The sequence below is a fragment of the Pinus tabuliformis genome, chromosome 3_1 (assembly GCF_031772625.1).
Source record: "Pinus tabuliformis cultivar Carrire ecotype Pingquan chromosome 3_1, CPIR1, whole genome shotgun sequence".
Taxonomy (NCBI): Eukaryota; Viridiplantae; Streptophyta; class Pinopsida; order Pinales; family Pinaceae; genus Pinus; species Pinus tabuliformis.
The window spans coordinates 952507333-952523989 of record NC_142301.1 but is presented as its reverse complement, the minus strand read 5'-3'; the positions used below and the strand labels follow the sequence as shown (position 1 = coordinate 952523989).

Below are 16657 nucleotides of genomic sequence, written 5' to 3'. Positions count from 1 at the left end.
ATCCTATTGTAGCAACTGGTATTATTTCTCCTAATTGTTAATTAATTTAACAATTTATTTGCTATAACAAATATTGAAACAAACACACTCCAACCTTCACAAATAAAATTCTGTGGAAAAATAAAATGCTGGAAGATGAGAAATGTTAGCACACACACATAAAATATAACACAATTATTTTTGGACAAAAGTCCTTGGAAAAACCCAACTTGGGATAACCGGTGCAATAGCTGAGGGTTTTATTATTATGCAGCAGTGAGAAATTCTGAGTACAACTGGATGTCGAAATATGGCAATGCTACAGAGAAAAATACTAGCAAAAAATCTAGTGAGAAATTTCTTCACCCCACAGGCAAACCTTGACACAACCTACCTTTAGAAAACTCGGCCCTCTTACCCTCTGCGTTAGCCTCTGAGTTGCACTGCATAGTCTGCTTGACGTCAAGCCTCTGCTGGTTTCTGATGAAGTCGTTCTGCCTACTGCTGGTCGGGAAAATGCTTCTTCAGCACTCTGGAACTCCTTCCTGGCCTCTGGAACTGAAGACGTCTTTCCCTCTCAGCAAATCAAACATGCCTCTAGAAGCTATTATGCAGTCCCTGCGTCGACTTCTCTTTGGCTCTTCTGCCTCTCTGCAAATGCACTCACTGGATCTAGAATACTTCCTCCAGCCTCACTGTCTCTGCCCCTCACACACTGCTTCGATCTTTGGCTCTCTTCGGCAACTGACTACTGCTACTTTTGGAAATTGCTCTGCCAAGAAATCGAACTTCTAGTGCTCTCAGATGTATTCTCCAAGTGCCCATCGACTTCCTGTTATAATCCACTGTTGGAGCACCAATGACCAAGATTAAAACTTAATCAATGGGTAGGATCATCTTGGAATCGATCCGAGTGAGTTTCTAGATGATTCTCACCTTGAATTGATTAATACTGATTAATTAACCAGTTTTCCTAAGTTTAGACTTAGGAAACATTAAAAAATTGGTTAATAATCTAATTAAATCACTTCTAGATGGAATTTCCATAAACGATTTCTGGGTCTTGGAGATCTCATGTATTCTAGCCTCTCCACCAAATTCTGTGGCTAGAACACATTTGATGCTACAAAAACCACCCCTGAAGGTAGTTGAACCGCAAAATCCTGTGATGCCTAGTTCCCATGCCAGTCTCAGAAGGGTGCCACCATGCTGACGTTGCGCTACTCTGACTATGACAGACTTCCCATTGTGTGCAGGCTATATCCTCCTCTCTTGGAACCTGATGGCGAAAAATCTGTGAAGGCCAAACTCATCTTGCCTTGGCATCTCCATGATATCAATGTCTACCCATCTACTGTCAATCTTGGTCAACAAGGAAAACAGGGCTTGCCATGCGACGAAGACCTCGATGCTCCTCCATATGTCAAACCAAGAGTGATCCTGCACATCACGAAATGGAGTGACCTATCAACCAACTGAATCCCTGGATCCCAAAGCTAGATTTGTTGTGGCATAACTCTGAAAACTGTTGGAATTCCTCTGTGCCTCATCTCTGGTCCTTGCATGCCATCCATATAAATAATCCATATATAATGAATAGATTTGATGCATGCTAAACTTCCTTGCGCCTGCCAAATCACACAGTGACATCAGCTATCCTGTCTCTTGCAGTCATCTCTCATCTCAACCACATGCATCAGCTCGGGAGTCTGCCTCTCAATGCCCTATGCTCTGTCTAATTGTTTCAGATGAACCTCTTGTGCCTTGTTGCTCATAAGGCGAGCATCGAGAGACACGACCCAACTCCTTTGGACTGTGCATGGTGTCAAAGAGTGATAGATGCGTGGGCTCCGATGGAAATGTCCAAGTACCCATACGGACACACACAGCCAACCCTATGTCCAACCCACTCTCCAAACCTGGGTATTCCTACCTCAATGCCATGCCTGACATCCTCGTCAAGGAATCTCCCTGCAAGTAACACTCCCTTAGTCCGCTTGCAACCTCGCACACTATAACATATAACCATGTATCCTCGTGCCCCCTGGCATACAACTGCACCCAATTGCACATCTTTGTGCACTGTTGGATCCTGCTACACACGGCCGCATCATCCAGTATCAACGGGCATCCCTCTGGTATCGATGTTTACGTCACTCTATGAGGAAATGCACAGTAATGTGAACCGTCCCTCCTACACTATGGTGAAACCCAACACATCACTGTGCACCCCCGTGCTCCTCTACATATCGTTGTGCATTGCTGCATACCCCTATACTCCTCTGGATGCCATGGTCAAAAGTTGTGTTAGTATGCATCAGTTTGCATCCTGTCTACATCATCGTCTCCACTAACTCTCCTCCATACCCTCGGATGAGTGGACCTCCCTTCTTGACCCTCCCAGAGAGATCTGACAAACACACCTCCCTTAGCGCCAGTGGCAGTGTCACTAAGTTGATGCAGCTAGGTGACATCTGTGCCCCACATATCCGTGAAAAATCGTCATCCCCATACAATGCTTTGTCTAGTGGTCTATTGAGACTCGATGCCACCTCCTCCCATCAACCCCTGCCAGAGTATGTTTGTCATCCTACGACCCCATGCCTAACCAACATGCCAGGACAACTCACGGTGCCTACCCATTGTCCTGTCATTAGTGTTGCCCAAGTATCTGATGAAGACCTGAAAGCGTGGGCACAATCAGACTCCGGATCCACCACCCTGCTAACTCCATCACTAACCAAGTCTATGATGTGATTGGGAATCCCACCTGGATCCCAACAATAGTTCAACCCTCTAGCCTCTCGAGCAATCCACGATCTCTGCTAAATTGTGGCCATTGATGTATCCAACCTCCTAGCCTGCTCCATCAGGTACCAACTCAATACCTCTCACTTCCAATCCCAAAGGAGGGATCGAATGCACAATCTCCTATGTACGGAACAAGCCCTCCATGTTGGTGTTGTGACATACTCGATTCAAGTTGCTCGCTCCCGCTGACTTGGTCATCCCCTATGATCTGTCTAGACAACTCTGCCTCCCTCTGTCCGATGCATAGAGGTGGGATAATAATGTCATAAGCCTCACCAGCGTGCCTCTGAAGTAAACTGTGTTGAAGCTCCAACGTGTGCTCTCTTCCTTGCCCCTCATCAATGGCTAGCCCAAAGGATGGTTGCGCATCCTCCTCCATCATGGCCTCAACATGAGCTTCCAATTGCTCCATCACGACCCCAACATGAGCCTCCAACTGATCCATCACGACCCCAACATGAGCTTCCATCTGCTCCTCCATCACAACCTCAACATAAGCCTCCAACCGCTCCTCCATCGACAACCCATCATGCAAAACATCCTCACCGGTCAGCTGTAGGTGGTTGTCGCCCGAAAATTTTGTCATAGATCTGGATGCCTCTGTACCTATCGACTCCTTGTCAACAGTAGATATGTCTCCAGGCACCTCATCAACCTGTTGTGCGCTGCAACCACTTGAAAACTATGACACAACCCTGGACACCTCATCAATGGATGGCTTGACAGGTGCATGCTCTACTCTCTTTACCAAGGCCTCAACTTGTGCCATTACAGGGCTAACCAATGGCAATGACTCTGAAGTCATGCCAGGTCGATCTATGTCCTCACAATCTTGCGTGCCCTCAGCCTCTTGCTCAACCTTCTCCTCAGGCTCGTTGTCAGTGTACATGCGCCCTAAGCCCCACGATCTGAAGTAAGATCTCCTCTTGGTCCCATCATCTAACGACCCTTGTCCTGTCCACTCCCTTTAAGGAGGTTTGGTGTCCTTCTGGTCAAATCTCTCTACGAGCCTCTGTGTGAACTCTGTGTAGGATATGATGCGTGCATGACCCAAAGTGATCAACCCTTGGTAACACCATGCCATAGCATCTCCATCCAAATGCAAAGTGGCATATCTAATGGCATCCACCTCTCTCATGGGGTTTAGCCGAAAGTATGTGTCCAGTTCCTGCACCCATTTTCTGACAGAACTCCTAGCTGATCCATCAAAGCAGGTGAGGTTGAGGGTTATTTTCCCAACGTCTTTTGTACGTCTTGCTTGAGTTGGTCTCCCCTATGCGATGAGAATGGATTCAACCCCATGGCATGCTTATCTCTAAGGTCTGTGTCATAACAATGAAGATGGTTTGGGTTTATCCCCTCACTGCTACACCACTGGACCCACATTTTTTTTTTAATTCTTTTAGTTTCTCATTGTTTCTGTTGATTTCCTCCCTGAGCCTCTATGTACTCCATCGTTCTTGTGTCATTGGAATGTCCATACTTTCACCCATCACTGTGCATGCATACCTACTCCACCATGATCTTGCTAGCTTCCCCACAGCTGGCCAAGTTCATGCTCTGATACCACTGTAATGTACCAATCTGAAATATACCTGATTTGCTCTTAAAATTTCTGATTTTTTTAATTGAGTTTCAATTGGGTCTCAAGTGAGGTATTTATCAAACAGTTGAAGGACAACTGCTGTAGATGTTGGTTTCATGTTTTCTCTCAAATGACATGGACAAGGATCATTGCAACAATGGAAAATGCTTCAAATATCTGGTCAACTTTATTTATAAACTCAAAAATATACTTTCACTGCTGTTACAGCTTTAAATGATGAAAATTTTTGAACATAAGCAACCATGCAATTAGCTAGACACCAATAAATATAGTGAAGGACAAAACAGTGGAACCTGGCACCATTACAGTGGTATATAAGTGGGATATCAGCCTTTAAATAATGCATCTTCAGCCATTAAAAATTAGTCTTCTATAGCAGAGGTGGATCAACGATAAACATGGTTTGTTCTCAGTAATACTCAAGGCAGTAATGCATGCATTCTCAAAGAAACTTCAGGTATGGTATAAGAGTACATCAACGGCTCCTTTGGTTCAGAAATTCAGCCAGCCATAGATCCACTACCTTCACATCCCAAATAGCTAAATGCGTGATAAAGGACAACTTGTATGCAATTCTAGAAATTCCATTCCATGGACAACACCGGATGTGTATCAAACTTGAGAGATAACATTCATAAATTATGAAGCAAATCAGATCTTTAATTGAGAGCAAAATGTCAAATTTACAAGGCCACTATCAAGTATACACCTGGAAAGTGCACCCGCGAAAAGAACTTGGGATGTCTCTGAAACCAACTTGGACCCTCATGAATAGGCTGCTACAGGCATACAAAGAATGCAGTCTCTAGGAAATTCCCAGATCTGGAATATGAGTGTATCAAAGCCACTTTAATTTAGAATTCTGTCCCCTTTTTAACCATTGCTTGGTACCAAAAACCCTTATGCAATATACTATTCGTCCCACTGAAAACAATGCCTGGAAACTTCACAATTTGTCCCATAACCTTGGGCTGATACGTCCCTTCTGGTATGATGGAAAGGGCACTGAAAATTGGTGGCGGAATGATGAATAACAATTTGGCCCAAGAGTCTCTAAGTCTAAAATGAAGGATCAGGTAATCAAGGCAATCAATCCTCCTCTAAAATGTGTCTTTTGGCTTGTTGAATCTTAAGTGTTAAATGTTGGTGCAAGATGACTAGGCCAATTCTGAACTTGCAAATGTAAATTCCTCCTCCAAGATTGGGTGGTTCGATCTTCACTTGGTGAGACAAATAAACTCGGCGTTTATCCCGCGTGGATGGGACGGCCGGTGGGTTCGACCCTCGCTGCATGACTCCGCTGCTCCGACAGCATATTGTAATCAATTTCGCTTCGCTGCTCTGCAGCATATTGTATCAATCTCACTTCTGTAAATTTGTGTAAATTGTGAATTCGGATTAATACAGCTTCTATAGGAAGGACTCACCCCTCATTCTTTGAAAAAACTCAACCTGGTAATGGAATGATCCTGCAATCAAATTAAACCCCACACCCCTCCCTCATTCTTTAAAAAAACTCGGCCCTCGTAATGGAATGATCCTGCAATCAAATTAAACCCCACTGCTGAAGCCTCCTGCGGACAATGGGAATTAGATCTCCCTGGTAATGGAATGATCCTGCAATCAAATTAAACCCCACACCCCTCCCTCATTCTTTAAAAAAACTCGGCCCTGGTAATGGAATGATCCTGCAATCAAATTAAACCCCACTGCTGAAGCCTCCTGCGGACAATGGGAATTAGATCTCCGCAATAAACACAATAGAAGATCTGAAGTAATCTTCCCAAAGAGCTACCACCTTAACTAAGGTGGTAGTGGAAGTCCACCGAAATTAGTCTCTGAGTTTCGCTTGAAACTAGCGTGAGTCTTTTCAATTGTCAATAAGATAGATAGGAATGAGTTTAGCTTGAAACTAGCCTGAGTCTTTTCAAATGTCAATAAGATAGATAGGAATAGAATGCATTAGCTTGAGTCTTTTCAATGCTCAATAAGATAGATAGGAATAGAATGCCTTCCAATTGAGGTCATATCTTCTATTTATAATTTTCTATTGAACTTTTTCTAACTTCTAGATTCTCTTTTTTTCTTATTATTTTATTGGTCGACTTATTTTTCATTACAAGTTTTTTTTGCAGCTATTTCAAATTAAATAATAATTTGCTTCATTTCTCAATAAAATATTATTTTGCCACCATTCTCTAATAAAATAATAATTTTCTTTTACTCAATAAAATATTAGTTTGCGGTCATTTTCAATTAAAATAAAATTTTTCCTTCCTCTCCCAATAAACTATTATTTTGCCGCCATACCATTAAAATAATAGTTTCTCCTTTCTATCACAAAATAATATTTCCCCTTTTTTAGTATTTCCAAAAATTTGAAAAAACTCCTACATGATTTTTGCATGCACAAAATTGGGGACATGACAAAAAGGGGGAGGATGTTGAAGGCTTTTTGCACTTGAAGGCATGTTTCCATGCTTTAGGGATTGGTTTGGACAAATGTTGAGACATATGTTGAACTGACGGTTGGGCTTTTGTCAAGTATCTAAAGCAAATCAAATGTGGTTGTTAGAGTCTAACTCACCGGGTTCGGCAAATTTAATCCTTCGAATTCGAAATTCGCCGAACCTCAAAACAATTCGAACAAATTCATTTATGTTCGCTGAATTTTATGCCGAACACAAACATGAACTTTATACCGAACACAAACAGGTACTTTATGCCGAACACAAACACAAACACGAACAAATTCGATGAAGTTCGCCAAAAAATCGTTGAAGTTCATTTCAGGTTTTCGTGGGTTGACATTTTTCCATATTTTATAATTAAAAAAAATAATTTAAAATGGTAAGTTTGGTAACCCTAATGAATTTGAGGCTAAAACTTGGCGTCGCGCAAAAATCTACCTCACTTGCAGTCACACTCGCTCACTCCACCACCAACCGTTGAGATAATCGGGCCTTCGGGAGTTGGATAACCGAGCCACCAGGAAGTTGGATAACTAGGCCATTGGGCCACTGGGGCATTTGGAATCATTGAAAAAACGAGAAAGGTTTCTGATCTGATTGACAGGCTTTTCTAATGGGAATGATAATCAGTTTTCTTTAAGTAATGTTTTTGTCAACCAACCCATCTAGAGGGTTGAATCGTCGGGATGAATAATGATTTTATGTCTAGTTCGGTTAATAGAATTCACTAACTAAAACAACAATTATTTTTTGTCAATTTATAGTTCTGTTAATCGGGATATAGTTCCATTGTGACGTATCGTCAACAAAATCATTTTTAATTGTCTATATGGATTTAGTGAAAGTTAATGGTTATTTTTTGCTTTTTATGGGGTAATCTACATGATTTATTTGTAAAGAATTGTCGCTAAATGTGTTTTTAAGCCTGCTTAAACTTAAATTTTATATATATATATATATATATATATATATATATATATATCTAAATTTTATATGTCGAATTTTATGTTGAATTTTATGGGCAAAATTTTAGGTGCCGAACTTTATTCGAATTTCAAGGTCGTCAAACTCAAACACAAACATGAACACGAACACGGTGACTTAGGTTAGAGTTTCCTTCACCATGTTTTATGACATCCCTCGCTAATAGGGAGTGTTGATGTTTGTAACTCAGACAAGTACTTTTACATAGGCCTAAGTGTCTAGGGATGCAAAAGTTGCCTAGTAGACCCTTAACCTTAGCAAATTACTTTAGTGACTAAAGTTATTTATTTATAAGACAAAGGTGGGTTAATCTAATGAAATGCAAAGGTTTTTGCATTAGTGAATTAGATGTAATCTCAACTGTTGATCTCAAGTGATGTTGAGATGTAATATCCACTGTCAATCACTTTGGAGATTAGGGTTGTGAATTCGGTCATAACTCAAGCTTATAAAATAAAGGCTAGGATGAGGGAGAAGATACAACAATGGGTGACCACAAGATATTGAGAAAAACACATCGCAGTGATTGGGTGGTGAAGGACTTCCATTCAAGTGTGCTAGGTCTAAAGAAGGTGCAAGGGTGCAGCGAAGGAGATCCAGATTAGCCAAGATAGATCGAAGGACATGTCTAGGGTTTGATCAGCGAGATCATATCCAGGGTATGTTGTATATGTAATTTCCTTGGAGGGCTATTTTCCCAATAAGGGAGCTCGAATAGGTTTTGATATTATTTTAATGAAGAATTGTTAATTGGGCAAAATATTTATGCTTATGTGATCAATATTGGTTGTGTTTTTATTCAATAGATTTGTAATCTGCTAGGTAGTAAATTGCTAGGGCGTTGGGTTCAAAGAAATTTAATGATTTCTATCGCCTCTAAACCAATATCCTGACCAAGTAGCATACTCATGTGGTCAACGTTTGCCTAGATACACTTTTGCAGTGCCTTCACCCTAGCTCTCTCTCTTAGAGACTAACAATACTTTGCATTATCCCTATCCTCCGAGGAATTTCGGTTTATCCCTGAAACATTAACCATCAGATCGAAATATGTCAACTTCATCTGCACTCCAATTGTCCTTCCCTCCTAAGGTAGAGAGCCACCTGGAGCATTCGTATCACCTTTTAAAGAATGCCACTCGCGGCTAACGTCTGCACTAAAGTCCAGTGCATGGGAGAACTTCTTTGTATTCCTGATCCATCCGGAAAGAAGATATAAACTTAATAATATCTGAAAAGCAGATATAAAGTTAATAATACATTTAAAAGAAAAACATCATAATCCCATAGGTAATGATTGACTTTAAAACATTATAATAATTTTGAAACAGATTATGACAAGTTTTCTAATTTGATTTTATTGAAACATTAAGAAAATGGAACTCCAATGATTAGTTGAAGAGGATGACTTAGCTTTAGAAAAAATCAACAAGCTACAAAATTTATGATAAATGTTATAAAAACTCCCTCCCTTAATTATTTTTAATTTTATTTTTTGGTTTGTCAGTGTGTTTGTTATTTGTGTGGTTAACTTGTAGTTTCATAATCTATAATCCAGGAGCATCTAAACTGTTAAAATGATTTCAGGATTGCGTTTTATTTAGGCCACACCAAGCCTTAACATGATTGGACTTTTTCTGGTATCTCCTCTCGACTACAATGAGTTTAGAAACTTAACCGCCTTACATAACAAAACCCTACCTTACATAGCGAGACCTTCAACCCAGAGTTGGCTCTCCCAGTACTATTTAAAGCCATATCTTTTTATTGTTTATACACGTATGTTTTGAACCTTCGTTCCAAAATAATATGGTTGGCATATTTGACATTTTCCTTTGTTGTCATCTCTTGCATCTTTGACATTTTTCTTTGTTGTTAGCTATCACGTCTAGCTCCTGTAGCTCTAGGACCTGGTAACTATAGTTCAGTTTGCAATTGTTAACCATAAATTTAATTGTTAACTATGCTCGTTGTTTGGGAAGTAATTTGATGACTATTATCACTTACTTAGATCAACATTATCTAATGTTGAGTTTGGGTTTCCTTTTCTATGAAATTAAAAGAGCTTCTATGTATTATAATACTTTCTAATGGCCTATGTAGGATCCTTTTAATGTCAAAAGATGCCTTTCTACTTTGTGTGTTAGGCTTTAGCATAAGAGAATTATTACTGAAAACTAGTCATTAATTGGGTGTTCTTTCTTGTTCATAACTATACAGAAAATATAAAAGCCAAAATTGGGAGGTAATATAAAATAATCATACTAGTATAGTTATATTTATCAACTTTCTTCAAGCTAATGGGAAAATGAGCGAGTCTTTTCAATACATTTATGGAAAAGGCATGAACAACATTACCATTATCAGTTTAGGCTAATAGTTTTTTGTTCATTTAATTATAGATCAATTGATATGGCACCAAGACGAACTTAGATTTTGCTATTATCTCTATTGTTATGAATGGTATTGGCATGTTTTTTATGTTCATAAATGAAGAAATTGATTTTAGTCGGGGGGCTGGGACACTGTTTTCTCTATTGTAGGTTGGTTGTTACAAGCTTGACATGAAACAAAGCTTCCCCTGTCTCTATCCCTCAAATTCAAAAGTACAGTTCAGGAAATGTTAACCCTGCTAATTACATAAAAATGAGAAAGAAATATCCATGACATTCTTTTGACTTTCATAATGCCATGTTTTCCAATTATGTGAGCGTGCCACAAAAAAGGTATGTTCATGACAACTTTCATCACGTATGGTAACCCTTGAGCATAATATTGAGATTATATTTTCTCTTTCAATCATAAATGCATCATTGCCATGATTTCAAATTATCATTTCCCATCTTTTATGAGGCAATGTGGTTATACAAAAAGTTCTACAGGCTTTGCGTTTGCATGATAATATGTAGGATAAGGCATGATGTGTTATGAATAAAAAATATATAAAATAATACAAATAATGTAAACAACAATAATAATAAATAAAGATTAATTAACTAGTAATTAGTTAATGAAGAGGTATGTCCCTAAGGACATGACCTTTGGTGAAGAGGTACCTGCCTAGGGTATATAAGCAGACCCTCACCCTCAATTGTAATTATCTCATATCTTCAATACAATTCTTATATAATATATAGTCATATAATGGATATTTACATATAACAGATCTTTCAAGTATTCATGTTGCGTATACAAACTTTGTTCATTACATTAGTATCAGAGCCACGTTCTCTGATCTTGACTTTTAGCCATTAAAGTCTTTGTCAACCTTATTTTCGTGCAATTTAAGCATTCTGCTACACAGAGTTTGGATTTTCTCCATTTTTGGAGTCGGCGTCAGGCCTTTGGCCACTTAGAAATAAGATTAAAAAAAACTAAAAAAATAAAAATAATAATAAAAGGGGTCAAATAGAGTTAATTGAAAAAAAATATAGAATAAGAGAAAAAGAGATTATACAAAGACAAAAACAAAATATTTAAGAAAAAAGAGTATATATATATATATATATATATATATATTAAAAGAAAAGTATAGAAAAAAGGGGTCAAAGATTAAAAAAAGAAGTCATATTACAAAAATTTATATATAGAAGTAGTGCCCAATGCACCAACACCAAGAAACCACCATTGTCGCTCGAGGCACACCGCTACATATATTTGAGGCAAGCCACCAACACAACGACACTTGCCACGCCACCACCACTTTCCATGCACATCCCCAGTTTCGCCACCGTTAAGTATCTGCCTTCTCCCTGACCGCAACCGCTACCCGCACGCACCCTGTTCCATTCTGCTACCATACTTACCTTCCATTCACAACCGAGCAGCGAACCACATAGCCACATCCAATATTTACCCAAGCAGCCAACCGCGACCACCGTTGGAAACCCACACCCTGCTATACCGCTACCGCTGACAGATCAAGTCGACCAAACCGCAGTCCACCCATCCACGTCCAACCTTGCGTTCGTTTCCAACCGAACTCCTGCTTGGTTGTTTTCCCAACATCGTCTATAGTCGTCAAGCCAACGACCATGATGCCGCCAACCGCTTTCTTTGCTGCCAAGACGCAATCACTGGTCTCTGATCGCACACCTCTAGCCATTGCAAATCGTCATCGCCAACAGTTGTAGCAATCGCTTCCTTGATGCCCTAACCATTGCCTCTCGCACCTTTGCACCCTGATAAATTCATCAGCTCTGCACGTCCTTGCGGTCGCCGCCACTGATCTAGTCATTGTTCTTGCCTACAATGTCATACGCGAACACCCCTCCTATCATTGTATCACTACCATCGAATAGTAAGTGATAAATAACTGCCACTGTCTAAGGGCTAAGGCATATCCGATTGCCAAATATTGTGACCATTAATGAAAAGATGCCATTATCCATAATTACACAAGGTTAAGGAAGTTATTAATATTTGTCAATTTATATTCGCCATAACATATTATAATTGGAGTCAAAAATAAGATAAGTCATTAAAGGTATTTAGAAATTTTCGTCGAGAATATATATATATATGATTGCCATATTAATGAAAAAAGAGGTTTATTAAAAAGAATGAAAAAAAGTGTTCTTCATAAAATAAATACAATAGTAATTTTAAATATTCAAGTTCGAATTCAAGGGTTTGAAAGAGATTAAAATAATTATAAGGGTGTTTGGAAAAGATAAAAAGAGAATATAAACTTCTGGGTCAAAGTATCATTCGATAAAATCATCGACAAAGACAAAAGGGAGTCAAATTTTGAAAAAAAAGAAAAGTAAAAAGATGACTTCCACAAAGAACAATTGTTTTTTTTTCAATATGTCTTTTTTATTCAGAAAGATATCCTAATTGTCAAGAGTCGTTCAGAAATCAAAATGTTGTCTATAAAAAATGTTACAAAACTTTTACGTTAGTTGAATGTCTAAGTGATATAGAAAAACAATCATTAGCAAGAGATATAAAACAATTAATGACAACAGTTGGGCAACAACATATAGATTTTAAGAGGGAAAAGAAGAAAATGGAATCCAAATTACAAGATAAACACCCATCATCACCCTTACAAAACGATGTAATCCAGTGTACCAATAAATTGCAGTTGAAAGATCAAAAGAAAGACAAAATAGCCAAACTCCGGCAAAACAAGAAAGGTTACAACAATAATATGAAGATCTTGCAGATATGCATTACAAAGAAGTAATGGAAAATGAGGAAGAAATTTCTCGTCTCAAGGACCATGTTGAAAAATTAATTGTACAAGTCAAGAAAACTAAGGTCACAAAGAAAGAATTCAAGAAGCACTTATTAGAACAAGAAGAGAAAAATGTACATTTAAAAGATCTTAATAAAAATTTATTAAAACAAATAAAAAATTTAAAGGATGAAGAGACGGATACCAAGGATAAAGTCAACAATTCAGAAAAAAAATAACTTCTATGTTTAAGGAATCATAATCAAAACCTTCTTACGCAAATAAAGAAACTCAAAAGTGATAAGAAGTTACTAAATGACAAGTTAGAACAACTTACTCAAGAAGGAGTATCGAAGTCTTCAATCCACATTGAAAAAACAAATACGAACACTGATCCAATCAATATCAAAACTCACGAAAATGACAAACTAGTTGAAGGAAAAACATATTCAGAAGTTGCAGTTCAAACAATGGAAATTTCAAGTGATGATTCAGTAGTCAACTCAACAACAACAACTTGAAGTAGATCAGGAAACTGTCACACAAATGACAAGGGAAAGTCCAACTAGAAGAACTCCTTATCGACAATCAAATCACAAGAGTAGACAACTAAGTTAGTCTACATATTTGAACCATTCAGAACGGAAACAACAGATTTATGTTCCAAGGAATTTTGAAATTTGTAGAATCTAGTCCTATGATAATAATTCATTACAAATTTCCAGATTAGAAGATTCCACAGAAAATTCACCTAGGATGGTCAAATCCATTGCTAGTCCAACAATTTAGTTTATCATTCAGAATATCATATCATCTTGTATCAATGAAGATGAAAGCTCTGAGATGAGAAGATATTCGAAATGGGAAAAGAGGTCAAACTCTTTCATCAATAAGCTTGGAGGAAATTTTTTTTGAAGAGAAAGGCATTATGAATAATATATATATATATATATATATGAATAATGTAAACAACAATAATAATAAATAAATATTAATTAACTAGTAATTAGTTAATGAAGAGGTATGTCCCTAAAGACATCACTGTTGGTGAAGAAGTACCTGCTTAGGGTATGTAAGCAAGCCCTCGCCCTCAATTGTAATAATCTCATATCTTCAATACAATTCTTGTATAATATATAGTCCTATAATAGATATTTACATATACTAGATCTTTTGAGTATTCCTATTACATATACAAACTTTATTCATACTAGATCTTTTGAGTATTCCTATCACATATACAAACTTTGTTCGTTACATGATGAAACTGCGAAAAAAAAAAAAACTTGGCCCAAAGATGAACTTTTTCTCTCTCAACTATAACTTTTAGTCTTTTTGTATGAAATATGTTTACTCTTCTTTTGTGTTCATAGAATGCTCCATGCAAACTTCCATCATTCATCTCCACTGAGACATATTACTTCTATGCACAACAAATTCCTCAGTGTGCTGAATGAATGTACCAATGGCATGTGATTTGTTCTGTCTTGAAGAAATCGAGCTGCCACTAGTTATCTTTTAGGTGAATGGCAACTACTTCAATTTTCATTTAGGAAACTGAAATGTGCTGCTTCATTGATATCTGCAGAGCTTCATAATTGCCTTATTTGCCATTGTCACGGCTGCATTTTCAGCTGGAATTGACTCGAGAGTTTTTCGGGTAATGCTGTCATTTTATGTTGGATACAGTATACATTTGACATTTGAGCAAAATTTCAGTTTCAGAATTCAAATCTTAACAATCGAATAAAACATTTTCATGAATAATAGTTATTGACGTTAAATTCTGTTATGTTTGGTATCTGTGCAGTTTCGTAAGAGTGAATTCCAGTCAGAATATGATATTCCATATGGTTATGGATTTTTCCACTTTGTTTTCGCCATGGCAGCCATGTACTTTGCAATGTTGTTCGTCGGTTGGAACTTGCACCAATCAATGGAAAAGTAAGTATTGTCCTTTACCCAAAAATATGGTAACTACCATGGTTGACTTGAAGTTCATGGAAATAACAAATGTATCATATTTGTATTTAAGAAATATATTATCGGGTGTGTAAATGTTTGCCTTGGGCTCTTTCGTTTTCTTCTGTAGTCTAGTGAATATAAGATAAATATAAAATCAATATAAACATTGTCTTTTCATTAACAGGTGGAGAATAGATGTTGGTTGGGCCAGCACATGGGTGAAAATTGTGAATGAATGGCTTGCTGCAAGTCTGTACAGTAAGTACTGTTTGGATCATGCTGTATGTGCCGATCCCAAAAAATTTCTTTTTGTAGATAAATATCTTTTCGCCAGTGCTGTTTGTAATATAAGCAATTGATGGTTCTTGATTACTTGTCAAATTCATCTCTCAACAAAAATAAAAATAATAAATTGAAATATAGATCAAAGTAACATGTGACTTCAGTTGGGTAATATTCATGCCAAACAACATCCCTGTATTGAATAATTAATGCCGGTTAGCATGGTTTTGATTTGCAGTTTGGATCTTGATTTCAGCGTTTATAGAAAAGAGAAACGATTGTCCGCTTTCCAACGTTTAAGGCTTAAACGGTCATTCATGATTTCGGATACCATGCTTTGAGGTCAAAGAAATCTGAGAGGCAAACTGTAACATAATCAAGTTATGTAACTAAAGGGATATGATACATAGGCACCTTGCCTTTAACATGTATATATTAACATTAGTTAACATAGGTAAGCTCCTTAATTCAATTATTCATTGTAACCGTAACTAAAGGGGTATGATAAATGTGAATCTCCCCTTTGATATGTATGTATAGATTAACATATTTATATTATTAATTGGATTATTCATTATTCATTGTAACTGGGTAAATAGGTATGATGAACCGGCACTCTGCCTTTGAAATGTACACATCAACATTTTTATATTGTTAAATTCAATTATTCTTTATTTATTATTCATATGTTGCCTTTTCAAAAATGCGTGGCATGTGCTCAAGATCTGATTGAAACTGTAACTAAGAGGTATGATGAAGAGGCATCTTGCCTTTATATTTACATTATTAATTCAATTATCTCATTATTCAATGTTCATATATTCTCCTCTTATAGGTATGATGAAGAGGCATCTTGCCTTTATATTTACATTATTAATTCAATTATCTCATTCATATATTCTCTTCTCACAAATCTTTTGTATGTAGTCAGCATCTGATTCTTCATTGCATAAATAAGCTATAAAATGGTTGGATTCTATGTTATGAAGTAGTGAAATTATATATATATATTTCTCATGAAATTATATATATATATTTCTCAAGTTGCTTTTGTATGTAGTCAGCATCTGATTCTTCATTGCATAAATAAGCTATAAAATGGTTGGATTCTATGTTATGAAGTAGTGAAATTATATATATATATATTTCTCATGAAATTATATATATATATTTCTCAAGTTGATAAATTATTCAGAGAGTTGCATAAATGTCCTTCGAATTTTAAATATTTCATTTTTCAATTGCAATGTCTTCATAGATAAATATAACTGAATTGGTAAATATTTGTAATCTTATTACATAGTTTGTTAATTTAATTATATATTATAAAATTAAATAAATCAAGTTGTATAATTAGTTATAAATTAATTAAATTTA

At 37.1% G+C, this 16657-nt stretch overlaps 1 protein-coding gene across 4 annotated transcripts in view; it reads left to right on the top strand.

The window, feature by feature from the left end:
* Window positions 1-15965, top strand: part of LOC149190942 (uncharacterized) — a 212133-nt gene extending 196168 nt beyond the window's left edge. For 2 of the 4 annotated variants that reach the window (XM_089412307.1, XM_089412308.1), the window contains exons 10-13: window positions 14622-14693; window positions 14844-14977; window positions 15183-15256; window positions 15519-15965. In XM_089412307.1, the coding sequence (XP_089268433.1) occupies window positions 14622-14693; window positions 14844-14977; window positions 15183-15256; window positions 15519-15580 (342 nt within the window). In that variant the 3' untranslated portion in view covers window positions 15581-15965. Of the gene's footprint in view, window positions 1-14621; window positions 14694-14843; window positions 14978-15182; window positions 15280-15518 lie in introns of all 4 variants that reach the window. The other 2 variants (XM_089412309.1, XM_089412310.1) reach the window with 2 other exon arrangements.
* The last annotated feature ends 692 nt before the right edge of the window (window positions 15966-16657 follow it).